The sequence below is a fragment of the Larus michahellis genome, chromosome 2 (genome assembly GCF_964199755.1).
Source record: "Larus michahellis chromosome 2, bLarMic1.1, whole genome shotgun sequence".
Classification (NCBI taxonomy): Eukaryota; Metazoa; Chordata; class Aves; order Charadriiformes; family Laridae; genus Larus; species Larus michahellis.
Genome location: NC_133897.1, coordinates 61,838,164 through 61,855,177, shown reverse-complemented (window position 1 = coordinate 61,855,177; position 17,014 = coordinate 61,838,164). Strand labels below are relative to the sequence as shown.

Sequence of the window (17,014 nt, the reverse complement as noted above, 5' to 3'; positions counted from 1 at the left end):
CAGGCAGGACCATGCCTCTTGGTAGCAGTGTTTATTCCGTTGCTATCTGCAAACCATTTTCTCCTGAGATAGGTGAGCAAATGTTATTTGTTTTTTTTTCTTCTTATAGTTAAAATCATCAGACATTTAATTTTCCATCCTTTTCTCCTGCCTTTATGATACACTTTGTTTATCGCACCTCAGCTGTCTGTCAGGAAAGTACATTAGGGATTTTTACTAGCAAATAATACAGTTTCTATAAGACAAACTCTTGTTTTTCAGAATGGTGTGGCCACTTTCTCAACACCGATGTAGAAAAAGTTTTTAGCAGCTGTGAAGACTAAAACAATCTGTAGGAGATGAATAATAGAGCAAATCTTATATCAGCGCCCCACGCTTCTCCCTTCTAAAGATTCTACATTTCTGAAGGAAGAAAAAGAAGAGAAGAGAACGATGTTAGAGCACATAACTAATTCTACCATCATTGACAGCCCAAGCTGCAGGCTGTCACATTGATGATGATGCACTAGCAGCTTCACAGCAACTGCAGAAACAATCCTGAAGATGTAGAGCAACACACTCTGTAACACAAGCATCATTCCTCTGTCTGTGTTTGCTGGGTGGTAACACAAGTGGTCTACTTTCAGTGTCAGGCTGCATATATTCCAACAACTTGTGCGATGCAAAGTCTCAGGCACAGATCAGCCCCTGTCCAGATACAAGCTGGAGCTTCCATCAAAAGGCTGTGTGCCTATCTGTTAAATCAGATCTTCTAAGGTATATCTGAGGTGTTAAAACCTGAAATACCTGAGTTCTTTATTCAGATCTCTAGTTAAGTTCCTTGGTGGGAGCTGTCAGTCATTGAGCGCAAAGTCCACCCCGGACTTCCCCAGGCATGGCAGCAGCGGTAGCTGCAGGCAGTCATCAATTTGAAAGCAGAAATCATCAGTGTGTGCCCAGCTATGGACTCAGATGCCTAACTTGGGGCAATAAGAACAATTTTGTCAAATACATTTTTGCTTGCTGTGTGCTAGCAAAGGAGAGAGTTCGTCTGAGTAGCTGGAAAAGTTTTCACATCCCCTGCGTTAACTGTAAAACTCTCTCCTTGTATTACTACTTAGATCTCAGGAGTCAGAGTTCTAGCACTCCATGAGGGCTTGTAAGCGTATGGTCACTGAAGTGAAAAAATCCTCAGAATGAATTAGTCCAGAAAGCTGACAACTTACAATGACCATGAAGACTCTGAGCCAAAATGGACTGGATATTTTTAGAAGAGTCAGATGCAAAAAAATTCTAGGGAGCTGCGAGCTATATGGATGGATTTACTGGGCCATCAATGCTCTGTGGAAGACACAAATTTTACAGGTTTGGAAAAAAAGAAGAATCTGAGAACACCATGGCATGCTCACGTAGACCTAACCAGAATGATTAAATTAATTAACTTTGCAGAGAAGGAAATTTCCTACATATATAGATGGAACTTCAATCTGAATCAAAACAACAAATTAAAAGTAATTAAGTGCAGTAACTGTAGACCTATTGTTTCACTCAGTTTACTTTTTTCCTTCGGTAGCCTTTTTTTTCTTTTGTTGTTTACATGATGATGCCAAGATGACATCTTTTACTCAGGTCAGACAAAATCCAACAACCTGCTATCAAAAATCCTAGTAATACACATATTGTATACATCAAATTACTTCACTTTAAAAAGCTAGATGAAATTATTATTAAGACATGATAAAAAGCATCTCAAGACTGTATATGAGTGGTTATACCTGTGAAAAATGCTAACAATGATTCACAGGTAAAAGTGATTCACCAAGGAAGTCAAAAGGCAAGAACATGTAGTTACTATGTACTTCATCCACACAAAGCAAAAAAGCCATCATGAATATATCTTGTTTTCCCTGTGCTATATTGCACAAAGTTCATGCCATGCTGGGGAAAAAAAAATCAAATCAGCCACAGGAAAGACATAAGGAGACAAAACCTGTTGGTTGGTGGGTGGTGGAAAAGATATGGAGCCTAGTAATTCATTTTAACATAGAAGGCAGATCATCTGCTTCGTGCAACAAAGCTATGCTGATTAACAGTTGTTGTACTACTCCAAGGCAAAAAATACTGCCTTTTCAAGCAGCAGAGTGAAAGAAAAATTGTTTTTTTCTCCTATTACTCCTTGGAGACAGGACTGCAATGTGGGAAGTTTAAAATCACATCTGTTCATGCAAGATGAAACAACGACACGTGAAAGTGATGTGACAGCCTTTGCCACTTTTCTTGCAGATATTGTCATGCAAGTTAGAATGAATCTCAGGTTGCTGAATTTCTGCCTATTCGATAGTGAGTCAAAGAAACTAACTGATCAACCTTTTGAGCTGTTAAATCCATCTGCAGTTCACAATAAATTATGCCACAGGTGTGTAGTGTAGACAATTGCTCTAGATATTTATGACATTTGCAAAAGATTTTACATTTTAAATAGTATTTTCCAAGAGATGCTCCTGAGCTGTGTTTACTTGTTGAGAGGATTCTTGAACCTTCAGGCTTTCAACCGAGTTTTCCTGAAATCAGAAGACTGACAAAAGTGCTCTCCTCTTCCTCAACTATTGCTTTAACTTCTCTTTTCAAATAGACTGCTGATATTTTGGTTTGGCTATAATTTTTTTTTTGGACAAAAATAAGTTCGAAATTCTAGCCTCCCATGTCAGAATATTCAGGGCATGATTCAAGACAGCAAACGAGGCAGGAGACAGACTGCCATACCCCTAACCAGCATCTGCTTCCTTCCAGCTGGATAACTAAACAAGGACTCAGAAAAAAAAAATTAGACCTTTCACCTGGAATTTTCAGGATGATCATAGCATTACTTGAGGACTTCAGTTAACAGAGCTGTGTCCAAGCTACAGAAAGGATTTTCTGTGACTGCCTTACATGGCTTTCTATGTGTGTGGTAAGGTAGGGAAGAGAAATGTCAGCCTTTTCAGAGAAACAGTTTTCAAAGGGCAAACAGATGTGAAACTCACTTTCACGGACTTTTCACGAATGGCCATCACTTTGTACTATTCAAATAGTTGATGCAGATACCATATGATTTACATTGCCAAAAATAAAAGATAACTAATATCTTTGAATACAGAGTTAGTTGGTGAATAACTCACTAGTACATTATTAGAAATTTTGCAGATGGTGATTAGCAACCTATTGGAAGCTAATCGTTGATTGTATTTGAGGCATGGTGTAAAATCCACAGTACACTTATGACTATATAGGAATCATTTATAGGTTGTATCTATATTGTTTCGTAATTTTATGACTTCCTTTCCTGGACACAGCTCTACTGCTTCCTATTAATGGCCTACAGCATATTTGTCTTTGCCTTAGCTCTGGAGCCAGCAAAGTTACTCAGTGAAGCAGGTTCCCTTAAGGTGGCAAAAAGTGATGGCAGGCCCACTTCTGTAAATGCAAAAACTAACACATTCTGAGAAATTCTTCCCCTCACAAAATTTGATTACTTCTGACCACTGCTTGGCTATCTCTAAAAATTCCTTAGGAATTTTGCTCAATAGTCCGTGCCAGAGTGCTTTCTCAGCTGGTGAAATTAAAGAGTCTTTTCAAAACTAGAGAGGTGCCATCAGAGAGTGAATTGCTGTAACAAATACAAACAAGTAAGTCCAAGTACAAAACCACCCGGTTATCACTGAGTTTGTGGCCAAACCTTAAGAGGCTGCAGGAGAATCATACTTTCTAGAGCAACCATAGAAGCGGACAGCCCAGCTAAGGTCACGACCTCTGGGAGCCAGCTATGCCAGCTGTAACACTGAGGCAAAGGTACTTTGACTAACATCAGTGCTGACAATGAAAGAATTGTGACGAAAGCCAGCTCCGCTCTATTAAAAAAATTTAGATTAAATTTTAAGCATAGTTTGAAAGTCAGAACAGGATTAGTCAGGTAGATTACTGAGGAATCATTAATGGAAAAAGTTATTTAGCTGGGTCTAAGCAGAGTTACAAAGTTCTTGTAAGGGGCTCTGAGATTAACAGATCTGGCCTAGATTTTTTTTTTTCCTGAAATAACATCCATATACAGTAATATTTACAATACTTCAGAAAGCTAGAACATTTTGAAACTAAGAGAATGTCTATGTGTCTAAAGCATAGAGTATGGATCTTGTGAATATTTGATATATTAGGAAGAGATCTGTTTGTCTAAGTGGATCAGACCTGTTTTAAAAGTCCAAGACATTCATGTATACTTGTGGCTAGTTATATTAATCAAACTTCTCAAATCCTGTCTCAGTGCAATATTTTGGTCACATCACTGTAAGTTTTAGTACCAATATAAAATATCATGAGGACATAATTAAACTTTTCTTAAAAAGAAATGTGCTGGCATTTTCAGAACTAGAAACTTTGTCTGAGTATTACAACATTTCGTACTATATTTAACTTATTTGCATAAGTTTTTAACTATGATGGCCTGCAAAAAAATTTAATTTAATTCAAAAAATTTTTGTATGCCTTTGCAAATCATATGAATTATTTAAATCTGTTTAGAAGCTGGATGTTATCCAGTCAAACATGCAAAACTGTTGCATCAACATCATCATCATCATCATAACAACGACAATAATAATTATAATAATAGACTAATATAATCTCTACCAAAATAAAAACTGTAGCAAAATAGAAAGAAAAGTATTCCCTCAGTGGCCACATAGAAGTACTCCCACACATATTAGATTATACACCAAATTAGCAATCAGATCACAAAATTGTGTTTGTTAGCTGATTCAATAGAAGATTTAAAAAAAGGGAATATTTTATAATTTGCTCACATTTAAAATGTAACTGGTATTTGAATGGGTTGTCTTATACTGTTATTCCCATTCTTGGTTTGGGTGATATTTGTGATGAAAGATCTTCCTGTCAGACCAAATATGGAAGTATGCAGGGTATGCGTCTTCTAAATAAATAAATAAGAAATTTAAAATATCTAAGTGGGCCTATTTACCTTTCAAATTCAACAGATTCTTGGCCATCTGTTGCTCATAACATTGATTTTCATTCCTCTTGGCACCATACCTGCTAAAGTCAGTTCATATTAATGTCAGAGATGATGCATAAAGAACAAAAAATGTGTCTGCATTTCAGCTACTGAGGCTCCAGAGGAAGAATACAGTATTAAACCAGCAGATACCTGAATTCACCTAAAGAAACTTCATCTTATCTATGCTTCTTGGATAGCCTTCTGTCTCCATGTCTCTGAAGAGTAAATGACTGAATGGTAAGAGGGGCAGCAGGTGTTTATTTTGAAGGTAAATAAAGCTATTATGTAGCTCCTGGTCCAATGATCAGTATGCAAGTATACGAAGACTGGAGACGGCTGTGATGTACTGTGACGAACAGCAAAGTGACATGCTGATTGATCTGTCAGCCCAGTGGAGAAGCCAGTCAATACCAGTAGAATTCATGAAGTGTTTATTTCTGCCAGTTTGGCTGACACGCCATTGATGCACGCTGGAGAGCTAATGTCATTAGCCAAGCCACACTGCAGCATCTGCCGCTTCCACAAACCCATCAGTGACACCCATGGGTAAGATGGCATTTGGTTTATATAGCTGATGACAAACCGATCGGTTGTTTCTCAGCAGTCACCAGTAATTTCCCAGCAACCTTGCAAAGATGAAGAAATGTGTGCTCACACAGTAGTACTCTCTCATCGTTGTACATTAAATATGCATTGACCTGGTTTACTTTAATATGTGAATGTCAAGCGTCTGTGCCTCAATCACTGGTTTATGCAGTGGAGTCGACACAACAGAGTTTCTTTATGTAACAGTTTATATGTTTATCCCCTTTTCTCTCTACTTGTCTCTGTGCACCAATCTGCCAAAAATTCCTGAAATTCAGCTATTTCTCTTCTCAACATGAAATGAAATCTGATACATAATAACATATGAAATGAAATTATACATAATGTTGTAGGAGCGAAAATAGCAGAAAACCAAGACAAACAAATCTTGTAGCAATAAGCAACACACCTACCTTAATTAAGCCCCCCTTATATTTTCTTCTTTATTGGGATTGATTAATCTAGGAACTAATACGGGTTTCAAGCAAGCCACCAGAAAAATCTCTCACTGATTGCCACTGGTCACTGGTCCACTGGTTTTCCACCTGTTTTCTTTCAGACTACCTAAAACTGAATCTAATCATATATACCAGCAGAAGAACAAAACGTGAGATTGTGTTATTTTCACAGCAGAGGAGAACACTCCACCTTTCCAATAACAAGATGCTTCAGAAGAAGTGCATAAAAAACACCTTTGCAGCAGCCTTTCTGGGGTAAAACAACAGGAGTTTTCACTTCCTGAATCAAATTCCCTTGGTGACTGGCCTCCCAACATTTCCATGAAAGCTCTCTGAGTCATCAAATTAGACCAAGAAACTGAGCGTGGGAATGGAATTCAAGATTACCTGGTTTTCCCTGGTTACATTTTTGTCAAACACCTGTTGGCTAACACCCTCAAGAATGGATCTTTGACATCACATTGAAACCTTGTCTGTATTGTTTTCATACTTAGTATCAGAATTGGATATTATAGTTTTCCCTTTAAAGGCCAAATCCACGAATGAAACTTGTTTAGTCAGAGTCTCAGAAGAGAAGGGTGCAAAAGTATGTATCCCAAGTTGTCTGGCTGAGATAAAGGGCAGAAAAGTTCCACTTGTCCTGTAAACACGTTATGGCAGATAACTTCTAAGATAAGAGTAATTTGATGTGGAAAAGGTTGGAACAGTGTGAATGTGTTTAAATGATGATTTTGGATTTTCAAGAATCCATTTTGTAGTTGAACAAAAGGCTATCCTAAACTCAGCATCTGGTTGAGGAAGAAAGACGTGGCTATGAATGAACCTGTTGGAAAGCCACTGTCACCATCTTCACTGCATGCTGAGACTCAAGATACTACCACCGCATCGCTGAGCCTCTGTTCTCCTTATCCTGAAAATCTGGTGAGAATGAGGAGTCACGTCCATTTCCATCAGGGGTGGCTAAATCCTGAGCAACACCTAAAAAATGAAGTTCCTGCTCAAATGAGCTAAAATCTTCTCTTACCTTATTCTTTCCACACTTTCCATTTTCTGTTCTCCACCAAAAAGAAGAAAAGAGCAGAAAACATTATTGTCCCTCAACAGCACTGCTGACTTACTCCTCTTTCCCCAGTACATCTCCAGGGGTCTGACAAAAGGAAGAAGCTGAAGGGAGAGAGGAGCTTAAGAAAATTTGGAGGGATGGGCAGCTAAGATAAGAAAGGGATGACCAAAATTACTGTGGGAGTCTGAGGTGGGAGAGCAAGCAAGGAAAACATTGAATTTGTCATGAGCAGCTCAACGTAGCAGGAGAAAAAAACATGCATGTTTTGGATAGAGAATATATTATTTGTTGCAATAACCTTAGAAAATTTCTTCAGCTTTGGCATAAATACCTGATCCGTGGTACAGTGGTATATACATTCGAAAGCAGGATGGTTGACTGCAGCCTCTTCCTCTGACCTGGACAAAAGGCCTTGTGTTGTACAGCTTGGCAACATGGCAGCTTTTCCAGACTTCCAGGGGATGTTAGTTCAATCACTGCTGAATTCATTTCACTAACTTTTCTGCTGTGGGCATGACATGTCTGTAAATACTACTTTTTCTGCATCTATTCATTGGAGAATCCTCCAGGCCCAGTAAAGGAGCCATGAGTATCACAAGTACTTGCAGCAAGGGTTAGGACGGCATGAGCAAAATGGCACGGGAATGAAAGAGTAAAGAAAACAAGAAGAAAAATAGCCAAGCTGTGAGCATTAATATTCTAAAACACCCTCTTGAAGGGAGAAGGAAGGGAAGAGTGAATCACATTTTCAGAGTAAAGTATCATATAATTTCTAACAGAATGATTACAGACTCTGAATAAAACAACAGTTTTCTTTTGGGGGGCATAAAGGAAAAAATTGGTTTATTTTTAAACTTCAAAAGTAAGTTGATCATCTTCTCTATGTAATGTTCAAGGTTAGCTTTTTTAGCATTCCTGCTTCAGTCAAAACCAAAAGATCTAATTTCAAGAGTGTCTGAAGAGCTTTTAGAAATAAGAAATACCAGTATTGCCTCTGCTTTCAGAGTATCACAGAATAGTCGTTAAACTATGAAAACATATCACAGAATAAGCTGGAATTTGTGGAGCTTACCTTCCTACGATGAGATGGCACAATAAAATATGTTTCAATATTATGCTTCTTCAAGAAACTATTCCTTTCATGACCGTATCCTGGTTCTACTTCATAGTCCCCATTTAGGCACTCTAAGGTGGTCTTTGTTATGTGAACTTTCCTGGGGAGAAAAATCAGACACTGTTGTTTAAAGCAAAGATACATTATGAGCTAGCTGCTACTGAAATACACTCTTGTGCAGTAGATGATAAAGAGGTCAAATTACGTGCAAACCCCCATTTTTGATTTAAAAAAAATGTTTTGTTTGGTCTTTTCAGCCAAACAGAACAGAGAAGCATTTCTATTGCATGCATTTTCTAAACTTGAGCAGAGGGAACAGAAACGATAACTGCTGACTCTCCAAACACTTGCAAAGATTCCGATCCAAATGTGAGTTGCACACAGAAGCATACCCATGAACCTTTGCAAAAGTGCACTGTGTGCATTTAAATTGGGTTCAAGGCTGTCCGAGGAGTACTTAAAATTCCAGGTACCATAAACCATGGCTTGGTTGCAGGTTTATGTGCTACCGTATCATTTGCACAATCACCTTCAATATTTGAGTTCATAAAGAGGAATTTTTTTCTATAGCACACTACTAGTGTTCAAAATCTTGGCATGTAAAAGCAGTAAGGCACACACCGCCCACACGTATAGAAGTGCAAGGATAAAAATTTCCTGGAATAACTAGAGGGTTTTACTTTTGTAACATGAAATGGTGAAAGTCTATCATTCCTACATTCCTAGCATTGCCTCATTCCTACTCTTTCTATTTGGCAGCTTCTAATAAAGATCTCATTTGGAAATGTTTTGCTTCTAACCTAACCTATTACCAATGTAAATATCAAGATCATTTGGACAATTCCACAGTATAAATCACACAATATATTGATTGCTCTTGCTGGACAGAACCCTTTTTATCAATAGCAATTCCATTGCAAATATCTCAAAGAAAGAAATAAATTCTTCACCCATACAGGTTTCGGTTTCTTATTCTATGGTTCTTTCTCAGACTTACCCAGGCAGTCCTCCAGCTTCCATTACATTCGCTAAAGTCACGTCATTTGACCAGACATCATATTGCCATTTTCGGAGACCTAGCACCCCACAAAGCACCCTGCCTGTATGCAATCCAACTCTCATGTTGAGATCAACCTCTGTGGCTTCTGCAACAGATCTGGAATAGACAGCATCAGAATATTAGTCTTTAGACAATGACATTGCTCTGGATTTTCTTTTTCTCTCCTTCCCCGGAAGTTAACATATATATGCATGACTAAATAGACAGGAACTTTTAAAAATCTGAAATAATATATTCAGCTACTGTTATTTTCCTTCACTAGTTTCAACACCTCAATTGTAATTCCAAAGAAATAATTTTCTTCATCATATTTTAATTACCGTTGAACCAAAATCTCAGTGTTTCTGAATTTCTTTACCTAATCCATTACAATTTAATTTTACAGGTTTCAAGGAAACCCAGAAAGGTTACGTTTCATTACATTTAATAAAATTAAAAAAAAGGAAGAAAAAAAAGGACAATAAAGCAAGTGTAGTAAATAGCTTTGTCATGAAACTTCCCTAAGACTATAACTTTTAGGTTTCAGTTGCCACTGTTGCAGTATTTGCTATCACGGTCCTACAGAAACTTAGATATTTTACTGGGAGATAAACAAAACACATTCTGGCTGTAACTCAAATAACTCAGAGACAGTCAGCTTAACTCCTGCAGTTTCCTATTTATCTTGCGTGTCACACATATTTACTTTTTTGCGTCATAAATGTGCCTTTTTCCAAATGCATATTTATTTCAGCAGGATGACAGGTGTGATTGACCACAATGATGGCCAGAATGTGATTTTTGGAATCAAGAGATTTTTGAAACTTATTAGTGAATCTTATTAGGCTTAATTTTAACCTGACATGAAAGTAAGCAAACGTGTTTCAACTCTACCATTACTCCAGACTGCTTTCAACTTAGTATTATAATGGTCTAACTGGTTTCTTCTTTTTACTAAAAATCTCTGTTAATATTTCTGCTTCTCCTAGCCTTGGGTTTACTGGTTGGTGGATTTTTCTCTCTCTGATTCTTTTTTTACACGCACCACTTCACTCATGCAAAGATCATGATTGATCCTGTATGGGCTAATTGAATTTCATCATGAAGGAGTTTAATATTAAACATTAAGGAAAAGATTGGTCTTGTGAGTAAAATATAAACTTGAGTCACTCAAGACTTGCATTTAATTTCTCCCCTCTTTTACCACAGTTTTTTTGTGACTCAAAGTAATTTTATCCTCTTTCAGTTCTCCATGTGTAATATCAAATAAGACTTCGTTTTCTTTACTCCTTTGTTTGCAGTGGCTTGATCTCAAGGCAATAGCATAAAACATTTAATTTTTAATTAAAATGATATAAAATAATCTGGAAAAAGATCATAGTATGGACCCCAACACTTCCGCTCTGTGCAGCACAGAGGGTTAAAAATAATTAAAAAGTTATTGTCTCATTTATGTTGTCACGCTTCAGATTTGTGGTGTTCTCTAAATTCACCATTTAATTACAATTCCACTTGAATGAAAACCTACTCAATTATGTATCAGATTGTCAGTCTTCTTATTTAATATTGCATTATATTTTTTCAACTGATATTTTCACCCTGTGCTACTGTTAAGAAACTGTTGCGACGACTAGTAATCACACAGAGTTGTAGCTGTGCCTTTACCTTTGTGGTATACTCAGCTAAGGGTCATTTCCTATGGTGAGACTGAAAGGGCACAGACTTATATTTAAATGCTCTTACGGTTTCTGTGAGAAAAGAGGTATGAAGAGGTACTAGCTGAGAAGGCAAATGGATAAGTAATGACTCCGCTCTACTGCGTTCTAATTGGTTCAATTACATAGTTACAGGAGTACAGGACAAATGAAAGGATGAAACCAATAAATCAGTGCAAGAACAGCAGAGGAAGAGTGATAATAAACACCCAATACCTTTCCGAAGTTCCTGCAAGAGTGGCACAGAAATCACCTATAACTACGGACGCGCACCTGTAAATTAAATCTAACCTTCAGAGGTTTTCATTGTGCAGCTGGGAAAGGAAGAATTAACTGGAAAGGTCATTATTAAAAGCATTTTTAATTTTGGTGCCACGCTAAGGAAGGATTCTTCATTCCTGCGAAATGCAGGGCATGCTATAACCGGTACCCTGTACTGACTTGTGAACACTGAAAAGGAACCTTGAACCTAATAGTCTTACACATTACATGCAGAGATAACACTCTGCATAAATCTTTGCAACTCCTTCTGTTACAGAGACACCTGGCATTCCATAGTTAAGCTGCAGACCAAAAAGAGATAATATCAGTGAATACATGAAACTGACTAATCAGTGTTAAGACTTGATTTTCATTCGGTTTTCCAATGCATTTAATAGAAGACGACCTTAAACTGACCTCTGGCTGTAATTTCCCCTTGATCTTCATTGACCATTGTATTTTTTAAAGTATCGTCCGGCCACACTGGATTTGGCAGAGCTATCTTTAGGAGTACTTTTCAACTATTTCAGGAGTAGTCACTGCATTTGTCTCTTGTATAGTTGTACTTGTTTAAATACAATTAATAGAAAGGGCAGCATGAGTCAAGATGTGGGGTGAGCAGCACAAGCTAGTTGGCCTCAATTTAAGTAATGAACGCTGCAGCCAAGAAGTGCTGAGGTATATACCATGTCAGCCATCACTAATGTGAGGAATGCGGAGATCTCTTTTGACCCCAGGGACCCAGGGAATCTGGGCATATTACATTTTTCAGTCATATTTTACGCAACAGCACAGAAAGCCTTATGTGCAGCTTTCTGACAGATTAAATATTTCCTTCTGTTATTTCTACTCACTGCAAGTCAGCTTTCCTTTATTCGGTATCTGTTGTAAGTCAAGCCTCAAAAATGACTCCAAGGAGTCCTAAAAGGACTTGAATGTTACAGCGCTTGTTGCACACACCGTCTGCTTGACAAGGCCTTGAAAGAAATGAAAGGAGCCAATAATATAAGCCTTCTAATGATAACTTAACCTTTGTATCTTCACCTGTGCATGTGTATTGTGCCATTAACAGACTGATCTTATACAAAGACCATATCCAGCATGCCAAAGCCCTTCAGGATTACACCTTGCTTGCCTGTCTATGTTCTACCGCATAACTAAGTACCTATGTAATTATCTTCATCGGTGAACCTGCAAGCATGTGAAATTCTCCGTTCACAAATGAATGTTGGGTTTGTTTTTTTTTTTTTTCCCTGCATTTAAACCAGTATATAAAAACTCAGGCTAAATGTAACTGGAAAGATACAATATACTCAAAAGGTTTCCAAATGTTAACACAGAAGTAGTCCCAGAAACAAATGGAAATTGAAAAACATTTTCTTTTTAAACTAGAAGTGTGCAGAGTCTATGTAAGTGACTAATAAAATAACCATCTACCCAGACAGCTCAAGTATCCTTACCAAGCCAAGAATTTTACTTCTCTCCTTAGCTACAAATATTTCATGTGCTGCTACAAACCATCAAAGCGATTTAGATCATCTGCAGAACAGCTCCAGACCTGTGCTGCATTCGAAGAAGAAGAAAAAAAAAAAAAGCTCTGCATCCCATTTCTTATAAGTTATTTAGGGCTTTTCTTTAGGTCCAAAAATATCTGCACAGAAAATAGATGTTTCCCAGTTAAAGTCATAGGCAAAGTTTTTGGTTCAGTTACATATACTTGCTTTTTATACGTGCACACTTCTAAGATAAGGGTCTCCTTTAATTTTGCACGCCTCCCTAAATATTTCTTTGTCGGTTCCATTTCAACATCAGGAATTGGCTACTTCTTGGATGTTAATGACAAAGACTATCTTTCTGTGAACTGCTCTGTCGGCCCAGCAGGTCATGGGAGGAGAGGCGGCAGGCCTTGTTACCAAGCAGCACACTTGTAGGCGTCCTTGCCCTCTCTCAGCTCGGTCTTCCCACAGGGTGGGGGCCATGTTAGTCCTCTCAGGCAATTAAGTTTTGTTGTTTGAAAGCTTTTGCTGTCCTGTTTCAGCAGCCGTTTCTTCAGGTTCGGGGTTTTTTTTTTTTGTTTTGTTTGTTTGTTTGTTTGTTTGGTGGTATTTTGTTTCGGTTTGGTTTTTTTTTAAAATGTTGACCAGAGCTGCATGCTTTTCCAGTATGTTGCTCACCTGGAGCACAGCAGCAGACAGCTAGGGCAGAGAACCTGGGCTGTGAAGGTCTGATGGCTTTAGCACTCAAGAGGCTCACTATGACAAAGGTGCAACCTGACTAGGCTTTCACCAATGGTGGTGAAGTCAGATCATGGTAGACAGCATTCTCCACTGCTGAAAATGCAGTTGCTGGCTCTCCCAGAATTCAAAGTCAATCCACTCCTGCCAATCCAAACTTTCCCAGGCCCTGGACCTCAGGAGGATCAGGGGAAAAGGATAAACAGTCTTGACATCGGTAAAATTAGTGCTCCTGCCTTCTTCCTCAGACAAAAGATCCCACAGAAAGACTTGACATTTCAGTTGGGCTTCCTCAAACTGTCTGCTGTAGTTCCTCTCCCTTCCCCAGTGCCTTTGGTCAGCTGGTGACCAAACCCATAGGAAGGAGGCAGTTCAAGCATCAACCTACACAATGTCCCATGCAACTAAGCAGCAACACAATGCGCAGGCGCAAAATAAGCCCAACTTCCATTTGTGAGGTCTTACATGGATGAATGGTGGAGTCATTGACATTAGGTGGAGTCATCCGTAGGGGACAAACTCACCTATGTGACACAAACAGATGCTGATCTATCTCCTGACAGACCCCACTGGGGCGCCCAGATTTCAAGAAGCAAAGTTTCATGGACACTTCCTTCAGGCCTCTTCAAACTCCACACGCAGTAGGAACATTCAATATAGGGGGCAGGCAAGACCCATTCTAAAGTAACCCTCTGCCTCCTCCCCCTGTAACATGTATTGGTTAAAATGAAGTAGTCAGCACCAGCTGCTGTGATCTACAGATGTGCTCCTACTGTGCCATGCTACCTGCTAACGTAGACATAGCCAAGTGATGCAGCTAGTGGTGAAATTCTTTCTGAGTGCTAAAATAGCATCCTAGTAAGATGTCAAGGGAAGGAGTTATCGTGAAAATGTACCACTTATGTGAAGACATGAATGATTACAAGATCCCATTACACTTTGGACAAGTTTATGAATGTTAACCCCAGTATTCTGGCCCAGTCCCAAATCTAGTATTTATATCCTGCTCACCCAGATTCCCTCCTCATTTATAATTGGAAACATTACAGTTCACTTCTTGCCCTGTGGCATTATCAAGTGCATTTAACTCCCTCATTTAATCACATTTCATCTCCTAAGAGGTTAAATTTCTGGACTGAGCCAAAGAATTGTCTAATATAATTTATATAAGTTGATTAAGTGCTTTGTAAGCAACGACAAACTATTATTAAGAACGTATAAAATTGCCCCAGTAACACTAGCTTAAACCAGAACTCTAGCCAATTTGTTGGGGAGAGAGGGAAGATCTTGGGTAGCGGGGCAAAACTTTTCCACATGGCAATTCACTAATAAACATACCTATTTAGAAAGTAAAATACTGTAGTAAATACAGTGGAACCTCAAAAGTAAGCAATATACGTAAGATGAAGAGCATAGTTGGCCTAAAGCATTGTTCAAAACTGATGCGAGGACAACATCTGGCACATTAGAGCAACATCTGGCACATTAGAGGTGCTAATGAATATGACCACTTTAATTTTATTACCAAAAATCTGTGAGTTAAAACTCACCTGATGAAAGCAACATCGGTGGTATCCAACACTTAAATATTACCATGATGGTGGTATAAGTGACTCTAAACAAACACTTAGCCTGTACTGAGGCACTGACACAAGACCCATTGGCAGCAGAAATTATTTTGGAATAGAAACAGAATACAACACTATCTGTTTTGTTGGATTTTTTAAGGAAAAAAAAAACATCCTCCCATAATGATTCTGGTCTGACTTTAGCTGTGCCCTTGAAAAAAAATACTTTGTAGAAGGCAGATTAAATTGTGAAAAATTTAAGTATTTTATCATGTTCTTTGAAAATTACCTTCAAAACCTCAACTAAATGTAATGAGGCAACATTCTAAGATGATACTCACATGCACCACCATATTCTAGGATACTTAAATAACAGTTACACAGAACATGAAGAGAATAGAAAGTATCAGTTTCAATGAACTCGTTATAACATTCAACTCAGTCAAATCACAGATCCATCAACCAGCTACTAGAAGCTTCTATTCCTTGATTTCCTGGAAAATGGACATCTTGGTGGTACATATCTCTGGGACAGGCACTTTTCATAGACCCATCAGCTGAATCACAATTCAAGTGATTTCATTTATTTATTTATCCCAGGTAACATGACAAACCTGTCACTAGGGATCACAACTTCCAAGCAAAAATTTACAATGCGAAGACCTGATTTCTGCAGTAAAGTGAAGAGACTTTTAGAAGACTACCAGCTGGCATCCAACTCTGGATGAAAGGTGGAAGTTTAAAAGTAAAAGTGACTCTGCATCTCATGGGGCTGATAAACACCACTATCTAATAATCATACCAATAGAAAATGAAATTTTGCATTCCAACTTTATCATCATAAGCCCTTCACTTCTTTTCATTTTCTCAACATATTTTCAAACAAATTTGAATTTTTTGAACAATCTGGGGAATCACTCTTCTAATTTAGGTCTCTGTGCAGGACTGAAGATATTTTCCTCATCTTTAGCAGAACCTATTTTCCTCCTTTGGAGTTCTTTCTACAGTTGGCTCAGCTACATGCTTCTGTCATCAAAAGAACCTTACCCAGAAACCAACAATATCTGAACAGATGATACTCCACTTGCAGTAAAAGAAAAAAATGGTACTGCTATCAAGGGCAATAGTACTTGGAATGCACCATCTTTCTGTTTCCTAACATAAGCAGAACAGGAACATTCATTTAACTAAGAGAGGGAACATGCATTGAGCCTGGATCTTATAGTTCTTACACTAATAATTCCTCATTGAAAGAAAAAATAATTGTGATTAATTAATTGTTCTTATGTACAAAGGATCCAGAATAGGGCTCTAGCCATTCAAGAACCCCAAATAAATCTGGCACTCTCTTATAACCTTGCCTCTTCTCCATTTTGCCCTCTCACCGTGCTCTGACCACTGAATACACACTCTAAAGACTTACAATTTATGAATTCTTTAAAAAATATACTGCTGAAATTGTCAGTTAGTTATCTTCTGCCACAGCCTCTGACTAAACATGTCGAGATAACACACTAATGCCCACTTAGAATCACAGAGCTGCTGATGCTGGAAGGGGCCTCTGGAAATCATCTAGACCAACCCCCCAGCTCAGAGCAGGGTCAGCTACAGAAGGTTGCCCAGGACTGTGTCCAGCTGGGCTTTAAATCTCTCCAAGGATGCAAACTCCACAGCCTTCCATTGCAACATCTCCAGTATTTGACCCCCTCCACAGTAAAAAAAAAAAAAAAAAAAAAGTTTTATTCTTATATTTAAATGGAATTTCTGGTTTTTCAGTTTGTGCCCATTTCCTCTTTCCCTGACAATGGATAGCACTGAGAAAAGTCTGGTTTTGTCCTCCTTACACCCTCCCATCAGGTGTTTGTATGCATTGGTAAGATTGTCCCTGAGCCTTCTCTTCTCCAGGATGAACAGTCCCAGTTAATTTCTTCCTTTTTAATGCAACTCCTTT

The 17,014-nt window shown here is 38.3% G+C and overlaps 1 protein-coding gene across 1 annotated transcript in view; it reads right to left on the bottom strand.

Annotated features, from left to right (window-relative positions):
• The window catches only part of ADCY1 (adenylate cyclase 1), a 157,364-nt gene that overhangs the window by 44,111 nt on the left and 96,239 nt on the right, over window positions 1-17,014 (bottom strand). Inside the window, exons 6-7 of the mRNA XM_074575654.1 lie at window positions 9,244-9,402; window positions 8,205-8,346 (exon numbers count right to left, since the gene is read on the bottom strand). Coding sequence (XP_074431755.1) covers window positions 8,205-8,346; window positions 9,244-9,402 — 301 coding nt within the window. The remainder of the gene's footprint in view (window positions 1-8,204; window positions 8,347-9,243; window positions 9,403-17,014) is intronic.